Below are 23360 nucleotides of genomic sequence, written 5' to 3'. Positions count from 1 at the left end.
TTGTATTTATGTCTCATATGCAATGTGGGTTCCATACAGGTGAACTGTATTCTAGAATTGGTCTGATAGAATTGGTTTTGTAAGCTCTGGTTAGCAGTTCAATGTTTTTGGAGAAGAAGGTAGGTAAGATTAGATTAACAACAATGCTTTTTTGGCAATGTTGTTACAGTGGGCTCTGGCATTTAGGTCATTGGATATGAGTATATTTCAGAATGTTGAAAAGAAACACGTGACAATGTTCTGTCGGGCTCTCTCGTAGAATCCTTCCGAAAATTCACAGGTACAAATTTCAGACACACACACGTTTGAAAATTCAAAACAATGTTCTTTATAATGAAAATTCACTTAAACTAAGCCCTCTTTTTGTATAGCAAAGAGCACTCATCTCCAAACTAACTGGTAATTTGTACAAGTCCCTGATCAGTTCTGTGATACTTAGCTTGCAGCTGAGAGGCAATTCACAGTCCTTCTTCTTTCACAAAGTGAAACACTTTGCTCTGGTTTAGTTTCAAAGCGGGGAAAAATCAGCACACAAAGGTCAAAGTCAGCAAAACAGGCACGAAACACAACGATCAGATAATCCTCCACAACGGCCAAACCCACAGGCTGCTATTTATAGCAGCCTCACTAATTACCACAGCCCCACCCAACCACAGGTGGCCTCATTTTATTTGATAATAATCTCTCAGTTGTTGTTGCCTATGCATCGCTCTCCACATGCGTGGCTGTATCATTAACTCTTGTTCTGAATCCAAGGAGGAGCTAGATAATTGATCTCCTTCTGAGCTGTCTGCCACACTCTCCTCCTCCCTGTCACTCATGTCTTCTTGATCAGAGCAGCCTTCATCAGCAGATTCCACCAGGCGCAAAACAGGCCTGCAGCATGTGGATGTCTCCCCCACATCCACAGTCCTTGGGACAGGAGCTGGGCCAGAGCTAACCACAACAGACAATAGTTAACATGTGCTTAATCATTTGTATTTTAATACAATGTGAATTTTTGTTTTCATTATGGGATTCTGTTAAAAAGATTGCTTTATTTGAGAAGGGATTGATGAGCCAGATTCAAGTCCTGAACTTTGGAAACATGGGAACATTGCAATCATTTGCACCATCCCATGGACACGCGACCACATTTTATGACCATAAGAAGCCTAGTGTGAGGGATGGTGTTGGTAAATTTGAAGCTCATTGGAAAACATAGTTTCATTGTATTATCTTATTATTTGCCTAATAAATCACAAAAATACTAATTTTAAATCAAACAAGAGCACTAACAAAATAACAATGTGGAATAAATTGACAGCAGCTTAGGGCTTTTATGCAAAAAATTAACATAGGAAGCTTTCTTAAATGTTAAGGTTGTATATTTATTGTTTATAACTAATATAAATTAGTGAATAATTTGAGCAAGGCCATTCTTATTTTATTTTAGTCTTTCAGTTTTCATTAATTATTGTTAATAATTCTCCTACAGATGCCACCTTCAGTACATTTTGAGAGGCTGTATATTGAAGAGCCTAAATTGAAAATTGAATCAGAGAACAAGCCAGAAAGCATTTATGTAAGAGCCTGTTTGCTTTGATTTTCTTTTCCTCTGTCTGATCCTATACAATTACCGTATTTTCGGACTATAAGACACACCTTAGTTTTGGGGGAGAATTTTTTTTAAAAAAGCCGATTGGGGGATGGATGGCCTCCCTGAATACCCTCAATCAGATGTTCCCAGAAGTGAACTTTAGCAACAGGTTCATTGGTTGTGAGCTCTGTGCCTTACTTTTCCAGCCTGTAAAATCTCCGTTTCAATGGCATTTTACACCCTTTGAAACTTCCATTTCAGAGGCTTTTTTGCATGCTGTGAAACCTCCATTGTAGCCTCGCCCAATCTCTCAAAAGGAGGTTTCAGAGGCTGAAAAAAGGCCTCTTAACTGGAGATTTCAGAGGCTGTTTTCAGCCTCTGAAACCTCCATTTAAGAGGCTGAGCAGGGCTACATTCAATGTATAAGACGCATCCAAATTTTCATCCTACTGTTAATAATTCTCATACAGATGCCACCTTCAGTACCTTTTGAGAGGCTGTATTGTGAAGAGCCTGAATTGAAAATTGAATCAGAGAACAAGCCAGAAATCATTTATGTAAGAGCCTGTTTGCTTTGATTTGCTTTTCCTCTGTCTGATCCTATACAATTACCGTATTTTCAGACTATAAGACACACCTTAGCTTTTGGGGATAATTTTTTTAAAAAAAAGCTGATTGGGGGATGGATGGCCTCCCTGAATACCCTCAATCAGATGTTCCCAGAAGTGAACTTTAGCAACAGGTTCATTGGTTGTGAGCTCTGTGCATTACTTTTCCAACCTGTAAAATCTCCGTTTCAATGGCATTTTACACCCTTTGAAACTTCCATTTCAGAGGCTTTTTTGCATGCTGTGAAACCTCCATTGTAGCCTTGCCCAATCTCTCAAAAGGAGGTTTCAGAGGCTGAAAAAAGGCCTCTTTTTAAGAGGCTGAGCAGGGCTACATTCAGTGTATAAGACGCATCCAAATTTTCATCCTATTGAAAAGGGGAGAAAGGGGGGGGGAGGAAACTGCGCTTTATACTCAAAAAAATAGGGTACTTTTAAATATGTTCCAAAGGAGGAATGGGAGCTGTTTTCAAAATCGAAGAGGGGCTTTTGAGGATTTAGGGAATCTACATGAGATAACTTTACATTGATTCTAATAGCTAAATTAAGCTTGGGTAAACAAAAATGGGAAGGAATCTTCTTGAGTGGAAGAATATGTCATGTTTATTTTCGGGGGGTGGGGCAGCGTGTTTCCCCTAAATCTTGATATATGTTTTGGGTAGATCTAGGTTAAAGCAAATCAATCACTATTTTTGTCACTTACAACAAAATCTATATACAGTGAACCCTCGATCATCGCGAGGGTTCCGTTCCAGGACCCCACGCGATGATCGATTTTTAGCGAAGTAGAGGTGCGGAAGTAAAAACACCATCTGCGCGTGCGCAGATGGTGTTTTTGCTTCCACTGCCGCCCGCCCTTTGCCCGCCCACCCCGTTGCTCGCGCCTGGGGTGCGCGTGCGTTTGGGGACTCCCTAGATCCGCTCCCCAGCTGGGGAGCGGATCTAGGGAGTCCCCACCGCGCGCGCGTTGCTGGGGAAAGCGCGCGCGTTGCTGGGGAAAGCGCGCGCGTTTGGGGACTCCCTAGATCCGCTCCCCAGCTGGGGAGCGGATCTAGGGAGTCCCCACCGCGCGTGCGTTGCTGGGGAAAGCGCGCGCGTTTGGGGACTCCCTAGATCCGCTCCCCAGCTGGGGAGCGGATCTAGGGAATCCCCACCGCGCGCGCGTTGCTGGGGAAAGCGCGCGCGTTGCTGGGGAAAGCGCGCGCGTTTGGGGACTCCCTAGATCCGCTCCCCAGCTGGGGAGCGGATCTAGGGAGTCCCCACCGCCCGCGCGTTGCTGGGGAAAGCGCGCGCGTTGCTGGGGAAAGCGCGCGCGTTTGGGGACTCCCTATATCCGCTCCCCAGCTGGGGAGCGGATCTAGGGAGTCCCCAAACGCGCGCGCGTTGCTGGGGAAAGCGCGCGCGTTTGGGGACTCCCTATATCCGCTCCCCAGCTGGGGAGCGGATCTAGGGAGTCCCCAAACGCGCGCGCTTTCCCCAGCTGGGGAGCGGAGCTGGGATGTCCCCAAGCGCGTGCCGCCCGCCCGCCCACGCCGTTGCTCGCGCCGCCGCTGGGGTCTTACGGGGGCAAGAGGGGGAAGACCCAGGGAAGCCTCTGCCCGGCGGGGAAACTCCACCATCTATGCATGCGTGGAAGGGCACGCATGCGCAGATGGTGGAGTTTACTTCCTGGTTGAAAACTCGCGAAATAGCCCTTTCGCGATACTTGAACACGCGAAACTCGAGGGTTCACTGTACTCCGCTATCACACTTCTTGAATAATCAAATGAATAAATCTTCAGTCAGTCAAAGTTTAAGATAAAATATAAGCTAAGGAATAATAGAAACATCACAGTGGTTCTCAACCTGGGGTCGGGACTCCTTTGGGGGTTGAATGACCATTTCACAGACAAATTTCCCATGGTGTTAGGAACTAAAGCTTCTATTCTGGCATCTTAGAACATATTTTTACAATCTGACCAATCAGGCGTTTGTCCCTCTGTCTTTCCTGCCAATCAGCATAAAGCTCTGTTGGGAGAATTGTCACTAGACTTATGGGTGGAAATCACCACAACTTGAGGGGTCGCAGCATAAGACGGTTGAGAACCACTGCATTATCACTATTGTTACTAGTATAAATTGTGTCTGTAGAACCAAAAAACAGTGTTAATTGTGGAGTTTTTTTGTCTCTCTTAACTTGGTTGTTTGCTTGCAGATATTTAAAAGTACAGTCGTACCTCGTCTTACGAACCTAATTGGTTCCAGGGGGAGGTTCGTAAGACGAAAGGTTCGTAAGACGAAACATTGTTTCCCATAGGAAACAATGTAAAGTCAATTAATCCGTGCAACCAAAAAAAAAGGCGTTCGGCGACAGCCGGACTGGGGGGCTTCCCAGCAACCTCCCGAACCCCAAACCCGGAAGTTTGGCAAAAGTTCAGGGTTCGGGAGGTTGCTGGGAAGCCCCCCAGGCCGGCTGTCACCTTTTAAAACAGCCGCGCAGCTTCCCAGCAGTCGCGGAACGCGGAAGTTCGGGTTTGACGTTCGGCTTCGGGAGACAGCTGGGAAGCCGTGCGGCTGTTTTAAAAGGTCACAGCCGGGCTGGGGGGCTTCCCAGACCCCGAACCTGGAAGTTCGGCAAAAGTTTGGGGTTCGGGGGGGTGCTGGGAAGCCCCCCCAGCCCGGCTATGACCTTTTAAAACAGCCGCGCGGCTTCCCAGCTGTCTCCCGAAGCCGAACGCCAAACACGAACTTCCGCGTTCGGCGTTCGGAGACAGCTGGGAAGCCGCGCGGCTGTTTTAAAAGGTGACAGCCGGGCTGGGGGACTTCCTAGCAACCTCCCGAACCGAACCCGGGGTTCAGAAAAATTTTGCCTCTTCTTACGAACTTTTTTCGAGTTACAAATCGGCGTTCGGGAGGCTGCTGGGAAGCCCCGCCACCCGGCTGTCACCTTTTAAAACAGCCACGCGGCTTCCCTGCAGTCTCCGAACGCTGGTTCGTAACTCGAAATAAGTTCGTAAGAAGAGGCAAAATTTTTCTGAACCCCGGGTTCGTATCACAAGTTGTTCGTAAGACAAGGGGTTCGTATCTTGAGGTACCACTGTACATTTTATCAAGATGCTTTCACTTTCACATGGCGCTAAAAAATCTTGATTTTGTCAGGAGGGTCAATCCTAGATGGAAAAACATTAACTTCAGCAGTACTTGAAAATTAGCCATATTTTTAAACATAGTCTAATTGATCCTGTTTCACAGAATTACATTATAACATTAGAGAGCCAGCATGGTACTTGGAGGATATTTCTTAAGAATTTGGATTGCACAATTTCTAATTTTAACCATTTTCGTAAGGACCAAGTTATGCTCTGTACAAGAACTGGGCATATATTTTATAAGTGACAGCTCTAATAAAAAGGTATTTCTGTTCTGTAAAAAGTTTCAGTTGCTGAGGCTAATCTTCGGGTCTTCTGAGTTACATAATTCCGATATGCATTTCATGCACTTGAAGCCTGAAATTCAGTTCCAAGGCATCTGAAAACTTTGACCTGTTGAGTTGGTGCTCCTTTTATTGTCACCTGTAATTTTGGGGTGGAAATAGCAGGGTATGTACTGTTACTTCATAATCTGTGCAATGGGTGGTGAATGATCTTGCCTAGACCACTGTGGGACAGAATGAATTTCCCTGGTGATTTGGGGGGTTTGAGATGATTAATCAGTTGTTATATTATTGCATATTTTTTCTTTAGCTTGTGTTCTCTATTTTATCCTCTTCTTTTAATTTTAAATGGATGTTAATTGCTTTATTCTATACTAGAATTTGGCCACAGTAAACTTTGACTCACTGACAAATGAATGAAGACTCAAACTGAGCTTGGTTTTATACCAATAGCATTTAGATTTATATACTGCTTCATAGTGCTTTTACAGCCTTCTCTAAGCGGTTTACAGAATCAGCATATTGCCCCCAACAATCCGGGTCCCCTTTTTACCTACGTCGGAAGGATGGAAGACTGAGTCAACCTTGAGCCGGTGGTGAGATTTGAACTACTGAACTATAGCTAGCAGTTAGCTGAAGTAGCCTGCAGTGCTGCACTCTAACCACTGCGCCACCCTAGCTCTTTTGGTAATTTTGGTAACTACGGACTACCCATATAGTTTTCTTCTATATAGAAGTTGTATACTATTGTCTTTCCCTGGACGTTTGTTGTCACTTTCCAGAGTGGTTTTCCTCTTTCCTCACTAGAGAATTGACATTCCAGCAAGGTCTCACTTCACTTCTGAGGAAGGAGATGAGATCATTCATAAATGGCTAGATCCTACCAATTGCTATCACATTCTTGTTTTGATTGTTACTACTAAAAGATTTGTTCAACATACTTAGAAGTAAACATTTCATTCTCTTGTCTTTCTTTCTTAACATCCTTGCAACAAAAAAGTTTTCATTACAGATAATATAGCATAATGTTACTCAGTTGGGTACATCCAACTTTCTGAAATTCTGCTTTGAAATGTTCTTTACTTTTTTATTACTTTATGACTCATCTGTCTTGATGTTTGGTTTATCAGAAATACTGTATATTCTGTCTCTAATAAAGAAAAAGACAGTCCCCAAACTGTTACTCTGGTGTAATTAGCAGATGCTCAGAAGAATTAACCATTGTCAGTTAATTATGTTACTGCACTTACGTTAACTAGTCTAACTAGGGAGAAAAGAATATTAGCATTTGAAGGTACTATTTTAGAGTCACTTTGGAGACTGATTTAAAGTAGCATATGGAAAAGAAAACTGGCTTCCAGGAAATAATGCAAAACAAACATTTTAGAATAACTTAAGAATCATTTGCATCATAAAATGCATAATAACCAGAGATTAAAATAAATGTTGTTTGCATTCCCAGAGTCCATTTGAAATGTAAATGTGATAGTAAATCTTTGTTGTTTTTCTACATATAGTACACCAAGGAAACCTTGAAGAAAGAGTTATAATTCTTTATTGGCTAGCATCAAATTAGGAGAAATCATTAAAAAAATACTTCTTAATAACTACAAGCAAAAAAGTTATTTGCATTGGGAGGGAGCACATTTTTGTAGCAAAGCAAATATCTCGTCTCCTACTTGTTTTTATAAATGGAGAAAACTGTTATTTCTAACCTTTAGTAGTTTCCAAGAGAGTAGATAAGAAAATGTATAGTTATTCCTCCAATGCAAAAATTAAAACGTGTAAATAATAAAAAGAAAAATCAAGGTGTGCAAAGAATAAATTTTAAGTTGAAATTAATTATTTAGGACTTGCATGCTACTTCTTTATAATCAAAGTGTTTTACTGCAGATTAGATCATCTGATAGTGAAAGTGAAGATCTACCGAAGGATAAATTGTTTGCAGGATGTGTTTTAATGAAAACAGGTACCGTTGATGTTGAATTCTGAATTTCTTGCATGTGGATTAAAGATAACAATCTTTACCTCCAGATATTATTTTACATGTCAAATGCACTGACCAGGGGGAAGGGTTATTGGATGAAAAATGACAGAACTTGGGAATTTTCACTTTCTTGCTCAATTGCTAATATACGATCTCTGAGTAAAAGGTAAAAAATTGAAGTACAGTGGTATCTCTCCTTACGAACTTAATTCGTTCCGTGACCAGGTTCGTAAGTAGAAAAGTTAGTAAGGAGAAACAATTTTTCCCATAGGAATCAATGTAAAAGTGAATTATGCGTGCAATCCCAAAACTTCCCCCTTTTGCCTTATTACCACCGGCATTCGAATCTTTGTTTGGGGGCAGGTGGAGGAGGGGGGGAAGACAGCAGAGGCTGCCCGGAGGGAGTTTCCTGGGTGGATTGACACGTGTGGGAAGCTGTCTGGTGGCTTGTCAACCAGCAGGGCTTCCACCCTCCCTGAAAGTTTTTGGCGATGGCGGCAAAGGAGAATACCGGCGCTTCGGATTCAGACAAGGCTCCTGGCTCTGTGCCTGGCACCCGAGTGGGCAGGGAGAGCCTGGCTTGTCCGCCCACTTTCAGCCAAGGAGAGTTGGGAAGCCCGGTCATATGCCCGCTGGCGGAAGACGCTGAATCAGGGACCAAATGGCTGGACAAGATGCCCCCCTTCCTCCTCCAGAGCCGTGGGGACAACCACGTGCTCCCCTTTGTCTCCCCGGACAAAGAGGCAGAAGCCAATTGAAGTTGCGGTCCGGAGTCCTAATCCGGCCGCCACTTCGCCTCCCTCTGCCTGATCTTCGGCAGCCCCGGCAACCCTGTGCGGCTTCTCCGTCTGAGAGAAACCGCTCCAAGTCCTCTTCACACCTCCTCCCCATCGGCCGGTTGAATTGCAACTGCTGCCCACCAGGATCCTCCAAAGCCGGCCTGACCACACCTGCCCCCCCCCATTCTCATCCAGCTCATGGTCTGGAATCGCCACTCCTCAGCACCCCCAGGCCGAGTTGGTGGTCCCGCTTCTCTGAGTCTCCCCTCAAATCCCGAAGCTGGGACGCTGATGCCATACCTCCATTCCAGGTTGCCTTGAGTGGAGCCCAACTCTCCCGTAACTTCGCCTCACAAACGCCTCGCAAACTCCCTTCCCCACCTGCAGGTGAGTGGAGATGTGTGTCTCCTGCTCTGTTTACTGTGCCCCCCCCCCGATCCTCCTCGCCCCACTGTCCCATCCCTCCATCTGGGATAGGGACAAAACATTGTCCGGCGCCAAAATTTATTTTTTTTTCATTCCGTTCTCAGGAAAGTTTGTATGTAGAGGCATTTGTAAGTAGAGGTATCATTGTACTAGGATACTGTATAATAAAAACATCAAAATGGCCATTGGAATGTGTTTACTGAATAAACGGCAGAGGATTCTTTATGCTTGTATTGTAGAAGGAAACTACAATTTTATATATAATATAATCTTATATATATATTATAGGTGTTGTACATACTCTTGATCAGTTGGAGGATGATGAAGATATTGAGGACTCAGATTCAGATAGTGTTTATGAAGTAGTGGGGGGCCCGGGGTTACAGGTAGTAGAACAGGTGGGAGGCCAGCCACAGGATGGGGCTATGAGTTCAGGATCTAGCGAGGGAGAATCAGATGCACGCTGGGCTAATCCTAAATTCAGAAGAATTCAGAAACGTAGAGAACAAAGGTCTGGAAGAAGATATTGAGAGAAATGGGTTAAATATTGTAGTGAGGTATTTGGCACGTAAGGGGGCTAGTGGAGAAGAAGGGTGGAGTTTCAACGTTGCCGAAAAGAAATATGGAGGGGTTTTTTCGCCACGCTAAAGTAAGCCAAAGTATTTTGTATTGTATTTAGTCAGTGTGGCTATTTTTTATAGATAGGTAGTTAGGAAATAAATCTTGTCTAAGTTAATCAGGAAAAAGAATGATAGGAATGTGGCTAGATTTCCAATTGATGTCGGAGTACAAGAGAGCAGAGAAATAAATGGAATTGCTTTATTCATGAAATGATGCATTTAATGAGAGTTATTTGTAATTACTAAACTTCTACCAGAAACCAGAACAATAGGCATATTATAATATGATATTAATTGCATATTATAATATATGTATTGATATATGTTATTAAAAGGGGAAGGAAAAGTTTTTCTTACTGTCTAATAACACTGAATGATCAGGAATGAAAAGCATTGCAAAAAGGTTTCTAGTATTCTCTGCCCTGCAGCAGTTAGACACTACCCTGTTACCTCCAATATAAGACATTCCCTGATAGTAAGCCCAGTCGGGCTTTTGAGTGCATGACAATAAGGCCAAGTGTTTATTTCAGGATTCAAAAAAATATAAGACAGGATCTTATCTTATTTTCAGGAAAATATGGTATTCTCTTAGTGCAATATTTAATAGGGGTTGGGTGTTTTTTGTGGGGTTTTTTTGTTTGTATTGCACATTCTATAATTATATTATGAAAATGTGAACTTCCACACGAAACTTTTCATGTTCTAAATAACTGGGAATCATAATGTGCTCATGTTGGTCAAGCTATGACCAAGTTCAAATTTTTGTACCACTTATCGGCTAATATAACCAATTAACACATAACTTCATTTTTCACTCATTTTTTTTTTCAAAATCCCAACTTACAGAAAGTTCTCCAGTTTTCTTATCCTGCCCATCTGGTTAAATCCATGATTAATAACTGTTTTTATTATTGTCTTAAATGTTTAAACCAAATGAAGAAAAACAAGAACAGTGTGAAGAGACAGTTGACAGTGTCCTTGGTCTAAACAAGCATGGAAAATCTATGCTATCAGCAAACTCAAAAAGGTGAGTATACTGGAACATTTAGTAGACAAATTCTGGATTTCTGCTATTAGTACGTTTTCTTGTTAGAATCGATCAACTCCAACTTAGCCACAGAACTGCACTACATGGCTTTGAATGGTTACTCAGCCCAATCTACTACATACATGGTGGGCTTTTTTTGAGGGGGGCGTGTCACAGAATGTAATGCAGTGTATGTAATTTAAAAATGCTAGAGGAAAGTCAAGATATGAAATTAATGAATAAGTGAAAACATACTCTATATAACATTGCAATATTTTTCATGACAAGGAAGACCGAACAAAGGTATTGTTTTAATTGCATATAAAGTATCACATTTAATATTAATTCTGCTAGATCAGAGGTAAACATGCTTTGACATATAAGGACTCAAGCAGAATTTTCCGCTAAGTTATTTCTGATTGTACAAAACAAATACTATTGCAAAGAAAATGTATTACTTATTAATTAGAATTGTGATTAATTTTAAAAATTAGATATGTGGCATATAATAAAGTAGTATATATGTTTCATATTAAATTATTTTTAAAACTCTTGATGCTTTGTCTTGATGCATGTTAATTCTCAGTGCAGTTAAAGCCAGATTTCAATTTTATTTGTTGAAAGCATCGCTAACCATGCATGTTCATAAAGCAATTTCTTTGAAAGTCATGCATGAATGATATGGCTGCTCACACATCCTCAGTTTGCTGTATACATTTAAGCATGTCTCCTCCAGAAAAAAACCAAAAAGGGATAATAGAATAGAAAGGGTAAGCTTTTCAGGAGACTTGTGTAAACAACTTATTGTTATTCAATTACTTCCAAATCTTTGTTACCCAGTGGATATCATTTGTTAATTTCCATATCTGTCATAGGTATATTTATATGCCATATTTTTTGGAGTATAAGTCGCACCCCCCCCCCCAAAAAAAAGAGTGGAAATGTTGGTGCGTCTTATACACTGAATGCAGCCATTTCTGCTGTCTCGAAGCTCCACCCCACACCTGCAGAGAGCTCTTGGGTGCTAGGGAGCAGTGAAAAACAGGCCATTTTTGCCCCTTTTTCCATGAAAATGAGGTGGGCAAAGAGTCTGGGGTTGCCAGCTTTAACACTAATGAACTTCAACTCCCAGAATTCCTCCTCCAGTCATGCTAGATTGGGTAATTATAAGGTCAGTTTGTCATAGAATGGAGCCATTTTTGCCTTCCCACAGTCCTCAGTAGCACTTTGCAGGCTTCCCAGACTCCGTCCACCCAATTTTTATGAAAAAATAAATGGGAGAAAAGCGACCCATTTTTCATAAAAATTGGGCTGTTTGTGCCTTCTAATTACCCCATCTAGCATGACTGGAGCAGGAATTCTGGGAGTTGAAGTTCACTAGTCTTAAAGCTGGCATGTTTGAAAACCCCTGAGTAAGGGATTAGGGTGCAAGGGTATATAAACTTGGCAAGTTGAAGACTTGTGGACTTCAATTCCCATTTCTGACCTAGCATGACTGGAAAAGGAATTCTGGGAGTTGAAGTGCACAAGTCTTAAACCTGTCAAGTTTGAAGTTAGTAAAAAGTGTACGTTGTTGTAAAAAGTATTCTACTACACTGGTATTTTATTAAATAATATTTTACTACACCATTTGGTTCGGAATACTTTTTTCCTTGTTTTTCACCTGTCAATTCTAGGTGTGTCATATATTACAAAAATACAGTAATACAGATACAGTATCTTGCCTTCTATTGCTGCTTCTTTTTTATTGTATTTGGTTTGGCCAAGTATCTGTGCCTTCTCCAGTGAACCAACTCCCCCCAGAGATTAGAACGGCCCCCACCCTCCTTGTCTTTCGCAAATTACTTAAGACCCACCTTTGTCGCCAGGCATGGGGGAGTTAAGTTATCCTTTCCCCCTAGGCTACTAAAAGTTATGCATGGTATGTTTGTGTGTATGTTTGGGGTTTTTATAATAAGGGTTTTTTAGTTGTTTTTATTAATTGGATTGTTCATGTTGTTTTACCACTGTTGTTAGCCGCCCCGAGTCTGCGGAGAGGGGCGGCATACAAATCCAATAAATATATATAATATAAATATATATAGAACATAAGAAGATTACTATATATGTTTTTGGAGTTAGTAAGTGTTTGTTATGTGAGGCCTTCACTGTGACATAAAGAAATGTGTGTGTGTGTGTGTGTGCGCGCGCGTGTGCGCGCATGTGTGTTTCAGTGAAGGGCTATCAAAGTTTTTACTACCACACTGTGGGCATGGCTTATGCAGGACGCCCTGCATTTTCTTTCAACATCTTTCAGTGCAAATTGGGTGCTCTGGGATGGAGCTCCATTTTCGCTACCCCACTGCATTCCTCTCCTTCCGGGCAGTAGCCCACCCCTGATCTGTTCATGCCACAGTGAAGGCCTCACATAGCAAACACTAAGTCCAAAAGGATAAAAAGTGAATTGAGATAATATTTTCCAAAGATGTATCAAAAACATCTAAGTTATATTGATGCTTCATTAATTAATGCTTCATTATTAATACTCTGGTGAAGTCTTGTTTTACATTCTCCTAAGCAGTAAATACATCTCTTCATAGCTGCAGTCAACCTATCTATGAATTTTTGAGTCTAGGAAGATAAAATTAGTTTCTTTGGGCTAGTTGCTCTCTCTCAGCCAACTCAGAGAGTTGCAGTTATGGCGGGAAATAGGAGGAAGAAAAGATACTGGGTATGTTTGCAATCATGAGTTGATTATAAAAGGGATAAATGTGAGATTAAAATATAAAATAAAATAATAAAAACTACTTCTCTACTTACTTGCCTTGGGCTGACATTAGATATAAACTTGGGTTTTAGTTTGTTTATTTTTTGCTATTGAGGACCAGTTTTGCACTATGTTCTTTTACCTTCAATTAAAGATTCCTTAAGTCTTCTTCTCTTCCAGGCAACAAAGTAATTTCATCACCATAAATGAATTCATTTTTTCTCCCAATAATTTTAATTCCAAATTTTATTTTTATTTTTATTTAATTTGCCTCTCTCATGATATCTTTTTGGGTTGGTTTGTTTTTTAATTTAAAAAATCATATGTAGCTTCTAAGTGTTGGAAGCCATATTCCCTCCCAAAATGGATCAACCAAGAAAAGAAAAAGTGGGTAAAACACAGCAAAAAACTGTTTTTCCTTTTATTTTAAATTGAATTTTAATTACAGTATGTTATTGAATATAGTTAATATAATTATAGGCAATTTTTAAAAACTTATCTTCCACTATTAAAATTCTTCAGCTAGTTTTGAAAAGCTCCAAAGATATTAGATTGAGACCCTCTGATCTTTTGTGTTGCTTGCCTGAAAATAATGAAAAATTTAATCCTTAATATAAGACGCACAATAAAATATAGATATTTCTTTGGGTTTTTTTAGTAACAGTAATACCTAATTGATCGAAAACCTCTATTATGCCCTGCTTGATTTTATAGAGAGCTAAATTTTTGTGATTTACCTGGCATCCTATAGACAAGAAATATTGTGCATTGAAAACGTAAACAGATTGAGAAAATGACCTGGATTTGTAAATTTCAGTTTCACTGAGCATTCTTGAACAGGCAACAAAATGCCAATCCAAGACCTAACAATCTTAGAAATGTAAATAATATTGCAGGGCTTGTTCCAAGACCTAGTATCCTACTGAGATAAATATAGCAACTTAAGCCCTATCAGATTATTTGTTAATTTGGCTTAGTGTTCATTGAATAACAGGAGCTGTCTAGAGTATTAAATAGAGATGGTTTAAAAACTGCACAACCTGATTCTTTTAATTAGAATTTAATGTTGCGTTTTCAATGTGGTTCTTATCTGCTTACTTTGGGAATAATGTTATAATTTAATATTTGTAATGAGGCCTATAATGTTTTTATTTAATAGATCCACAGAAACTACAAAAGAAGACGAAGATCAAGTCTTTATTGTGGGAGAGGAGTCAATTGAAGTTTCACACCTAACTGAAAATTCCCAGAGCGACACTAAAGCCAAGGTGGTTCAGATATTAACATCTCATATCAAGTGAGTGTTCAGAAAGTATATAAAGGAATCTACATTTACTGTGTGTGCTTGTAAATAAGTACAAAGTCATATTTTAGGCTGAATTTCACACCAGTTGAAATGGCCACTTAAAAGTATAGTTGAATTCTGTGGAATCAGAGAAGAGAAGGGTTGATATTCCTGGAGGGGTCTGTAATATGGTAAATGATTTAGCTTTACTAGATAAATGGTTAAAGAAATGGAAACTGCAGTTTAATGTTTCCAAATGTAAAATAATGCACTTGGGGAAAAGGAATCCTCAATCTGATTATTGCATTGGCAGTTCTGTGTTAGCAAAAACTTCAGAAGAGAAGGATTTAGGGGTAGTGATTTCTGACAGTCTCAAAATGGGTGAGCAGTGTGGTCGGGCGGTAGGAAAAGCAAGTAGGATGCTTGGCTGCATAGCTAGAGGTATAACAAGCAGGAAGAGGGAGATTGTGATCCCCTTATATAGAGCGCTGGTGAGACCACATTTGGAATACGGTGTTCAGTTCTGGAGACCTCACCTACAAAAAGATATTGACAAAATTGAACGGGTCCAAAGACAGGCTACAAGAATGGTGGAAGGTCTTAAGCATAAAACGTATCAGGAAAGACTTAATGAACTCAATCTGTATAATCTGGAGGACAGAAGGAAAAGGGGGACATGATCGAAACATTTAAATATGTTAAAGGGTTAAATAAGGTCCAGGAGGGAAGTGTTTTTAATAGGAAAGTGAACACAAGAACAAGGGGACACAATCTGAAGTTAGTTGGGGGAAAGATTAAAAGCAACATGAAAAAATATTATTTTACTGAAAGAGTAGTGGATCCTTGGAACAAACTTCCAGCAGACGTGGTAGATAAATCCACAGTAACTGAATTTAAACATGCCTGGGATAAACATATATCCATCCTAAGATAGAATACAGAAAATAGTATAAGGGCAGACTAGATGGACCATGAGGTCTTTTTCTGCCGTAAGACTTCTATGTTTCTATGTTTCTAATACCCTATATAAAATTCTTCAGTGACTTGTTTCAGTAAGAGCCACAATTAAAATTGGTGTAGTGGGAGATATTGTACCTTTGTATTTTACTTAGTAATCAAAGGAATTATATTTTCAGACACACATAATTTAAACAGAGCATTTTTGAAAAAATACAATTGTACTTTTTTGTTAACTCCGTTGCATTACCCACTCTATTTTGGATGTGTTTTACAAATGAGGAATCACTGCAGCATACTGACAATACAACCAGTCTTAATGCAATATTAAGACCTTACTCATTTTCTTCCTAGGAGAAAAATCCTCCTGAGCTGCTAATTGCTCCCCGAGGTGCTAATTACCACACAGAACTCCTTTGGAATAGGAATAGAAACTCAGAAATTCATATTTTTTTTACTCCTTTAAGTAAAAACCCAAATTGGTTAAATGGATTTTTAAAAGCAATTCATTATTGCTTTAATGTGTTAATTCATGAAGTGTAGTTTTTAAGGATTGGAATGTTGTAAAAATGGCAGTAATTTCAGTTGAATATAGGAATACCTAAATACTGCAGTTAAATATATAGTGGATATTTATTATCCAGGTTTCAATAAAGAACTCTGGGGCTCTTTAAGACTAACAGATTTGTATGGTATTGCCATTTTGAAATGTTTTTACTTTATCAATTGCCTAAAATAGATTCTTATAAGTTAGAATAAATGGTACTAAGTCTGGATTCTGAGTCCTTCAGAATACCATTCTTACCACTAGAAAGAAGCAAGCATGTATGTACGTATTTTCCCTTTTAAAAGGGACATGAGAAGATTTTCTCCTTCATGATGTTTCTAAAACCATGTAATGACTGACATGTATGGCTCTTTATTTTGCTGCAATACTTTGTTTTCTTTTCAGAGAAATATTGCTCTATTTTTTACCTGAATGTGATAAATCAAGAGAACATATTGCCTCCATGGGCCCAGAAGATGTTTTATCTATGTTCAATGTGAGTGAATATTTAAATTATATTAAAATAAATGTGTCAACGTGTATGTGACAATATCACATAGTTACTGGTAGTCTCACCCAACACCATTTATTCAGCAACCATTAAAAGTTATGATGGTGCTGAATGAAGGGATTTATGACCTTGGAGTTCTATTGCAACACCACTGTAGACATCTGAACAAAATTCATTGATAAAACATTTTTTGCCATCCGCTTATTGGCTGCCACTTAGTATTTGAAGCCCACATTTATTTCATTTATTATTTTTAAAATTTCCGCTCCATGATTGTCTAAGACATTTTTAGATCTTTCTTCTTTTGTTTGTGTGTGTTTTGGTGACTTTGAGTAAGTTTTGATTCCTGGTGACTACATAGACAAGTCCATGCAATTTCCTTGAAAATATTTTTAGAAGTAATTTCCAATTATCTCTTCCTAGGGATGCCAAAAGTTAATCATCTGGCTTTTGTAGATGTTGCAAGATAAGAACTTGTGTTTCCCAGCTCCTAGTCTAATACCTTAATCTCTATTAGGGTCTAATATGAATTTGATTCTTTCTGAAATACTTCTACTGTTAAAAGTAGAAATGATTTGATTAAGCTATGTGATAACGTTTTCTTATTTTTCTTTTTGTTCATTTTTGTAAAAATAGTTAAAAGGACATTGGGATCACAATAAGACTGTCATTTTATCCATTGATCAGGTAAAACAAAATATGACAAATATTATCTAAACTGATTTTTAACATTGGTAATAGATATATTCTCGACAAAAATAATAATAAAATGCAATTCATGAGATTCATAGCATGCTTAATCAATACTAAAAGAATTACATATGTAAGACTATTATTCGGCCGCTAGCATTGTTGCAAATTCTGTTGGAATGATATGCTGCAACTCTTATTCCCTTAATTTTGCCATTGAAAACCATCTTCTCTAATTTGTACTGGTCCTTGTTTTGTGAATACAGATAATATTTTTCTAATCTAAAAATTTTTCAGACTTCAGTAAGTAAATACCCATATCTGTATTCTCTGTATATGCTTAACTTAAGGAGAGCATGAAAGGGCACAGTAAGTTAGCTTTACTTTTTTGTTTGTTTGTTTGTCAAAATGTGTACAATACAATAGGTATGGTATAAACATAAACAAAAGCAAAGTAGTATAGATAAAGTTGGACAATAGGACAGTAAGACAGGGCTGGTAGGCCCGATGGTGCGTTTATGCACATCTCCTACAGACCTCTTAGGAATGGGTGAGGTCGACTGTAGACAGTCTAAGGTTAAAGTTTTTGGGGTTTGGGGAGGAAACCACAGAGTCGGGTAGTGCATTCCATGCATTGACCAATCTGCTGGTGAAGTCGTATTTTCTGCAATTGAGTTTCAAGTGGTTTACATTGACTTTGAATCTATTTTGTGTATGTGTGTTGTTGTGGTTGAAACTGAAGTATTCATTGTATTTGATTGATAATTACAAACATCTAAGCATATATTTCAGTATTTCTCACAGTATCAAAGACAACTTTCACAAAAACTCCAGTATGAAGAACAACATTGCTTTCAAAAAGTCTATGCCACTGAAAGAGAAATATATCTACGCGAAGAGCAAGTAAAAGCAATCCAAATAAAGCTTGAACAGCTCAGGAGAAAAATAGCCACGTTGCTATCAAGAAAAAATCCTGTAAGTGCTATTATTCAATTGCAATATTATATGCAATAAAACACATTCTATTTCTGCAAAAGTTATATTTCAGTATTATCATTTCAATATTTCCAACAGGGCTGCAATCCAAATGAGACTTGTAGGAACCCAAGGAAATTTTTTTTTAAAGGTTTATGGACTATTTATGTTCTAAAATCATAACCAATGAAAAATGAAAATATTAAAAATATTAAAATGCTATTTATTTGGCAAATGCTGTTTCCATTGAAATATTAAAGGAAAAAGGAAAATCTTTTCCCCAATCAGCAGAATATATTAATTTAATCAAAATATAAATTAAAACGTAAATGATTAACTAAATTATTGGCAGATATTTCTAATCTCTATCTTTATGTATTAGTTGATACATAGAATATTTTTTAAAACATTAGAAAAGCTGATCCTTAAAATTCTTTCTTAAATAGTTATTTTTATACAACAGTGTAACAAAATAAAATGGAATCCTATATTCAATATTTTTAATTTGAATATTACTATTGATTCTATTAGAATTTTTAATACAGGTGATTCAATTTAAGATAACTTTGCACTAAAGCTGCATCATTATTTCACAGAAATAACAGACATTATATAATAAATCATTTTAAAAGATACAAATAATAATATCAGGTATAAAATTATATAATTTCCAATATAAATTATATGCAACATATATGTTACATATAAGACCTATATGTTGCATATAAGACCTATATGTTAAGACATACAGGTCTTAACATATACGTCTCCAAACTTAGGCCAGAATATTAAAAAGCTGTTCAGAAAAGGAAATAATTATTTGCAAAACAGAAGGGGGTCTTCGGATGAAAATATTTTTTCTGGCTGCTGTTTTTCTGATTGAGATTACTCTTATTTAAACTTTAAAGCTGAATAAAAACTGCAATCTGTTATAACATGAATGTGCTGCCCAACTCTGTAAGTTCTGTCTACGTAGTTGGAACAACTGATGAAGCTATCTCCTAAGCCCTATTAATAATGAAAATTCAGATCTAATTGAATGTTCATATCTAGCATTACAAGATTAGGATTTATTTATTTATTTTATTTATTTATTTATTTTGTCCAATACACAATGAGGGTTTTAGTGAGTATATATCAATATACACATAGTAAAATACATGATGAAGGTTATAGAGGAGATACTCATAGTAAAATATATCTGAGAAATAATAGAAAAGAAGATATAGGAATAGAATATATAGGAATAGAATATATAGAATATAGGAATAGAATACACACACACACACACACACACACACATATATATATATATACAGTATATACATACATACATACATACATACATACATACATATATATATACATATACATATATATATAGGAATAGAATATATCAATGAAAGAATAGAAGAAGAGATATAGGATATATAGGAGAGTAATAGGACAGGGGACAGAAGGCACTCTAGTGCACTTGTACTCGCCCCTTACTGACCTCTTAGGAATCTGGATAGGTCAACCGTAGATAATCTAAGGGTAAAGTGTTGGGGGTTTGGGGATGACACTATGGAGTCCGGTAATGAGTTCCACGCTTCGACAACTCGGTTACTGAAGTCATATTTTTTACAGTCAAGTTTGGAGCGGTTAATATTAAGTTTAAATCTGTTGTGTGCTCTTGTGTTGTTGTGGTTGAAGCTGAAGTAGTCGACGACAGGCAGGACGTTGCAGCATATGATCTTGTGGGCAATACTTAGATCTTGTTTAAGGCGTCTTAGTTATAAACTTTCTAGGCCCAGGATTGAAAGTCTAGTCTCATAGGGTATTCTATTTTGAGTGGAGGAGTGAAGGGCTCTTCTGGTGAAGTATCTTTGAACATTTTCAAGGGTGTTAATGTCTGAGATGCGATAGAACACAGAAGTATCAGAAGTTTGGGAGACACAATCAAATGTCTGAATAATTTTTTTTCTAGTTACTTTTCCCATTCTAAGAAAACCATTGCATACAACAGTTGCCTGTGATACACAGTTTTAGTCAAAGGGCCATTTAGGTTCATTGTCTCTGGAGCTGTTACTATAACAGCAATACATGTTTGCTGTCTGTTGTTTCAGCATCTTGTTATAAATAATCTGGAACACGTCGATACCATCCTAGAAGAATATTTAAACCAAGAAATCAATCCATTGGTTCCGGCAACTACTAACTTCTGACATAAATGAATCTACATTGATGGTTACAGAAAATGGGAAAGTATGTAACACTTTAGAATGTATATAAGATGCAGATATATATGCAGATAACAGAAGGTAAATAATCTACAGTTATTCAGAAGAAGTCTTTCATGTTAATAAAGCTAACTACTAAAGTTCTAAATTGTCTTTTATGTTATATTTTGAAATTATTGGAAGCAATCCAATAACTATTTACTTTAAAGTATATGAATGAAGTTTAGCAAAAAAAAAATTTGCTAAACGATTTGTATTTCACATGACTGTGAAATTATTATTATTACTATGTAGAAATTATTAAAATAATTTTGTTTACTTTTATTGTTTTGAAATAATTTCATGAATAGTGTATAACTTTTTTGCATGAAAATTAAAGTTTCTTATAACAAGTTATTAAAATTTACTTCACCTCATAAATAAAGCTAATTTAAAGCTTGATTGACTACTGTCATTGACTGAAGTAATTGACATGTACTTATAACGGGAAACATTTAATTCATGGCAATTATTTAAAAGCAGAACCAAACTATAATGAATATTTTAATATATTAAAATTATTTTAAATCAAACAAATATTTAGCATAAGATCTATTGAATGTTTCACCCAATCAATCTACTTTTACAGCAGCTTCATCACAATCGTGTTTTGGAATTGCAAAGCAGGGGTGAAATCCAGAAGGTTCTAACAGGTTCTGAAGAACTGGTAGTAGAAATTTTGAGTAATTTGGAGAACTGATAGTGGTAAATTTTGAGTAGTTTGGGGAACTGGCAAATACCAGCTCTAGCTGGCCCCTGCCATGCCCACCGAGCCACTCTCATAGAACCAATAGGTTTTTAAAAAAAATGGATTTCACAACTGTTGCAAAGTATATATCATATTTTGGTGAAGAAAATGCTATAACATACTTATTATACAGACCCAAAGATGACAAACAGTTCAGGGTTACCAAAAGAGAAATAGATAATCAGAGCTTTAAATGGTGCAAAGATTTCCAGTCTCCTGCTATTGCTCTATTCACCCCTGCTGTTTCTTCCTTGAGTTCATGGAGTTTAATGGAGTTTAAGTATATCTTGCAGAATATTTCTCTTCTTCCTTCCAATCATTTCAAGTATCCAATCTATAGTTTTTCCTGCTTTCTTTCTAGAAGCCTGAAATACCTATAACTATTTTTTTTATTCTGCTTTAATTGTTCCATCTATTATGGCATATTTTTCTCTTTGCCATAATCCTACTCAATGAAAGCACCAATTAGTTTCTCTATGTGGTTTTTAGACCTTAGATATCCAGGCTGGTTTATGAGCCTTAACTATTGGTCAGCTGCAATGAAAACATTTCTGTGTAAATTTATAGCTCATAGATTAGACAATCCAAGCTTATGAATTAATAGTTTAGCATGAGACTTAAGAATTTTGTTGTGAAAATTCAATTCAAAATTAATCAACTTAAGGTGATAAAACTAATGACATAATGTGTAAAAATTAGAAATCCTGCTGGTTTTTTAATTATTTTTTGACAAATTAAAAAAATACCTTCAAGAAGTTAATGTTTTAATATCTTGAAAACAACAGGATACTGCTAAATACATTGATCTAAAGTATAACTGCATCTGAAATTAGTGCAAGTAATATCACAAAGCCTAATAATGTCAAGCTGTCAGGCATGAAAAACTAGACCCACGGGTTAAATTCCAATTAAACTCATTTATTGCTCATGTGCTCTGCACAGGAAACGAGTCAACTAATGCTTAACGGTATTTTAGCATTAGATATGGGTTAGCAAAATTCAAGAGGGGTTGAATTTAGTCTGCTTGTGGCATCATAGAGATTCTAGGCTGATTCCTCTCTTGACTCCACCCCCCTGGTTTCTTCTACAACATGAACATTTAAAAATAATTTAAGTAGGATATTAAGGAAGAAGGCCATATAAAGGGAAGTGAATCAAAGCTTATTTGGAAGACCCAAAGGAGGTTCAGCATAATGAAGAACAAGCAACGGTAGAGGAAAACACCGCTCATAGTCACAGTTATGGACAGACATTTAATATGAAGTTCAATTTGTCAATAAAACAAGAGAGCTGAAGACAGAAGGGATAGACATGCTGTGAGACTAAAAGCTTAGCAGATTTGGCTGAACAAATGAACAATTTAAGAAAACTCAAATAACTGATACTGCTTAGGTTGTCAGCAAAGTCTGTGATATGGCTACAAATAAGACAGGCAGGTCTCAAAATACTATTTCTGAAGTGAAAATTGAGTTAACAGGTCTGTGGAATCACAGCTGGAAAAATATCTTAAAATGAGTCAGAAAACTGGGGGAACTAATCTGACTGCATATCTCATCTCTAAAATTAATGACCCAAAACAAATAATGGCATTGAACATGCTTATTGGTTTTACTCTTTTAGGAACACACAGAAACCTAGAGACAATTTGATTAATTTGTAAATGCCCCCCCCGGTGGAATCTGCTAATGAAGGCTCCTCTGACCAAGAAGGCATGAGTGACAGGGAGGAGGAGAGTGTGGCAGACAGCTCAGAAGGAGATCAATTATCTAGCTCCTCCTTGGATTCAGAACAAGAGTTAATGATACAGCTACGCATGCGGAGAGCAATGCATAGGCAACAACTGAGAGATTATTATCAAAGAAAATGAGGCCACCTGTGGTTGGGTGGGGCTGTGGTAATTAGTGAGGCTGCTATAAATAGCAGCCTGTGGGTTTGGCCATTGTGGAAGATTATCTGATCGTTGTGTTTTGTGACTGCCTTACTGACTTTGACCTTTTGTGTGCTGATTTTTCCCCGCTTTGAAACTAAACCAGAGCAAAGTGTGTTTCACTTTGTGAAAGAAGGACTGTGAATTGCCTCACAGCTGCAAGCTAAGTATCACAGAACTGATAAGGGACTTGTACAAACTACCAGTTAGTTTGGAGACAAGTGCTCTTTGCTATGCCAAAAGTGGGCTTAGTTTAAGTGACTTTTCATTATAAA

At 37.9% G+C, this 23360-nt stretch overlaps 1 protein-coding gene across 2 annotated transcripts in view; it reads left to right on the top strand.

Moving 5' to 3' along the window:
* Nucleotides 1-20810, top strand: part of MORC1 (MORC family CW-type zinc finger 1) — a 67997-nt gene extending 47187 nt beyond the window's left edge. The window contains exons 20-28 of one of the 2 annotated variants that reach the window (XM_070750110.1): nucleotides 1478-1564; nucleotides 2050-2136; nucleotides 7493-7568; nucleotides 10351-10438; nucleotides 14344-14481; nucleotides 16379-16469; nucleotides 17121-17171; nucleotides 17967-18149; nucleotides 20258-20810. In XM_070750110.1, coding sequence (XP_070606211.1) covers nucleotides 1478-1564; nucleotides 2050-2136; nucleotides 7493-7568; nucleotides 10351-10438; nucleotides 14344-14481; nucleotides 16379-16469; nucleotides 17121-17171; nucleotides 17967-18149; nucleotides 20258-20356 — 900 coding nt within the window. In that variant the 3' untranslated portion in view covers nucleotides 20357-20810. The remainder of the gene's footprint in view (nucleotides 1-1477; nucleotides 1565-2049; nucleotides 2137-7492; nucleotides 7569-10350; nucleotides 10439-14343; nucleotides 14482-16378; nucleotides 16470-17120; nucleotides 17172-17966; nucleotides 18150-20257) is intronic. The other variant, XM_070750111.1, reaches the window with a different exon arrangement.
* The last annotated feature ends 2550 nt before the right edge of the window (nucleotides 20811-23360 follow it).

Source organism: Erythrolamprus reginae, chromosome 4 (genome assembly GCF_031021105.1).
Source record: "Erythrolamprus reginae isolate rEryReg1 chromosome 4, rEryReg1.hap1, whole genome shotgun sequence".
In the NCBI taxonomy this organism is placed as follows: domain Eukaryota; kingdom Metazoa; phylum Chordata; class Lepidosauria; order Squamata; family Dipsadidae; genus Erythrolamprus; species Erythrolamprus reginae.
This window is presented reverse-complemented; position numbering and strand designations above follow the sequence as displayed.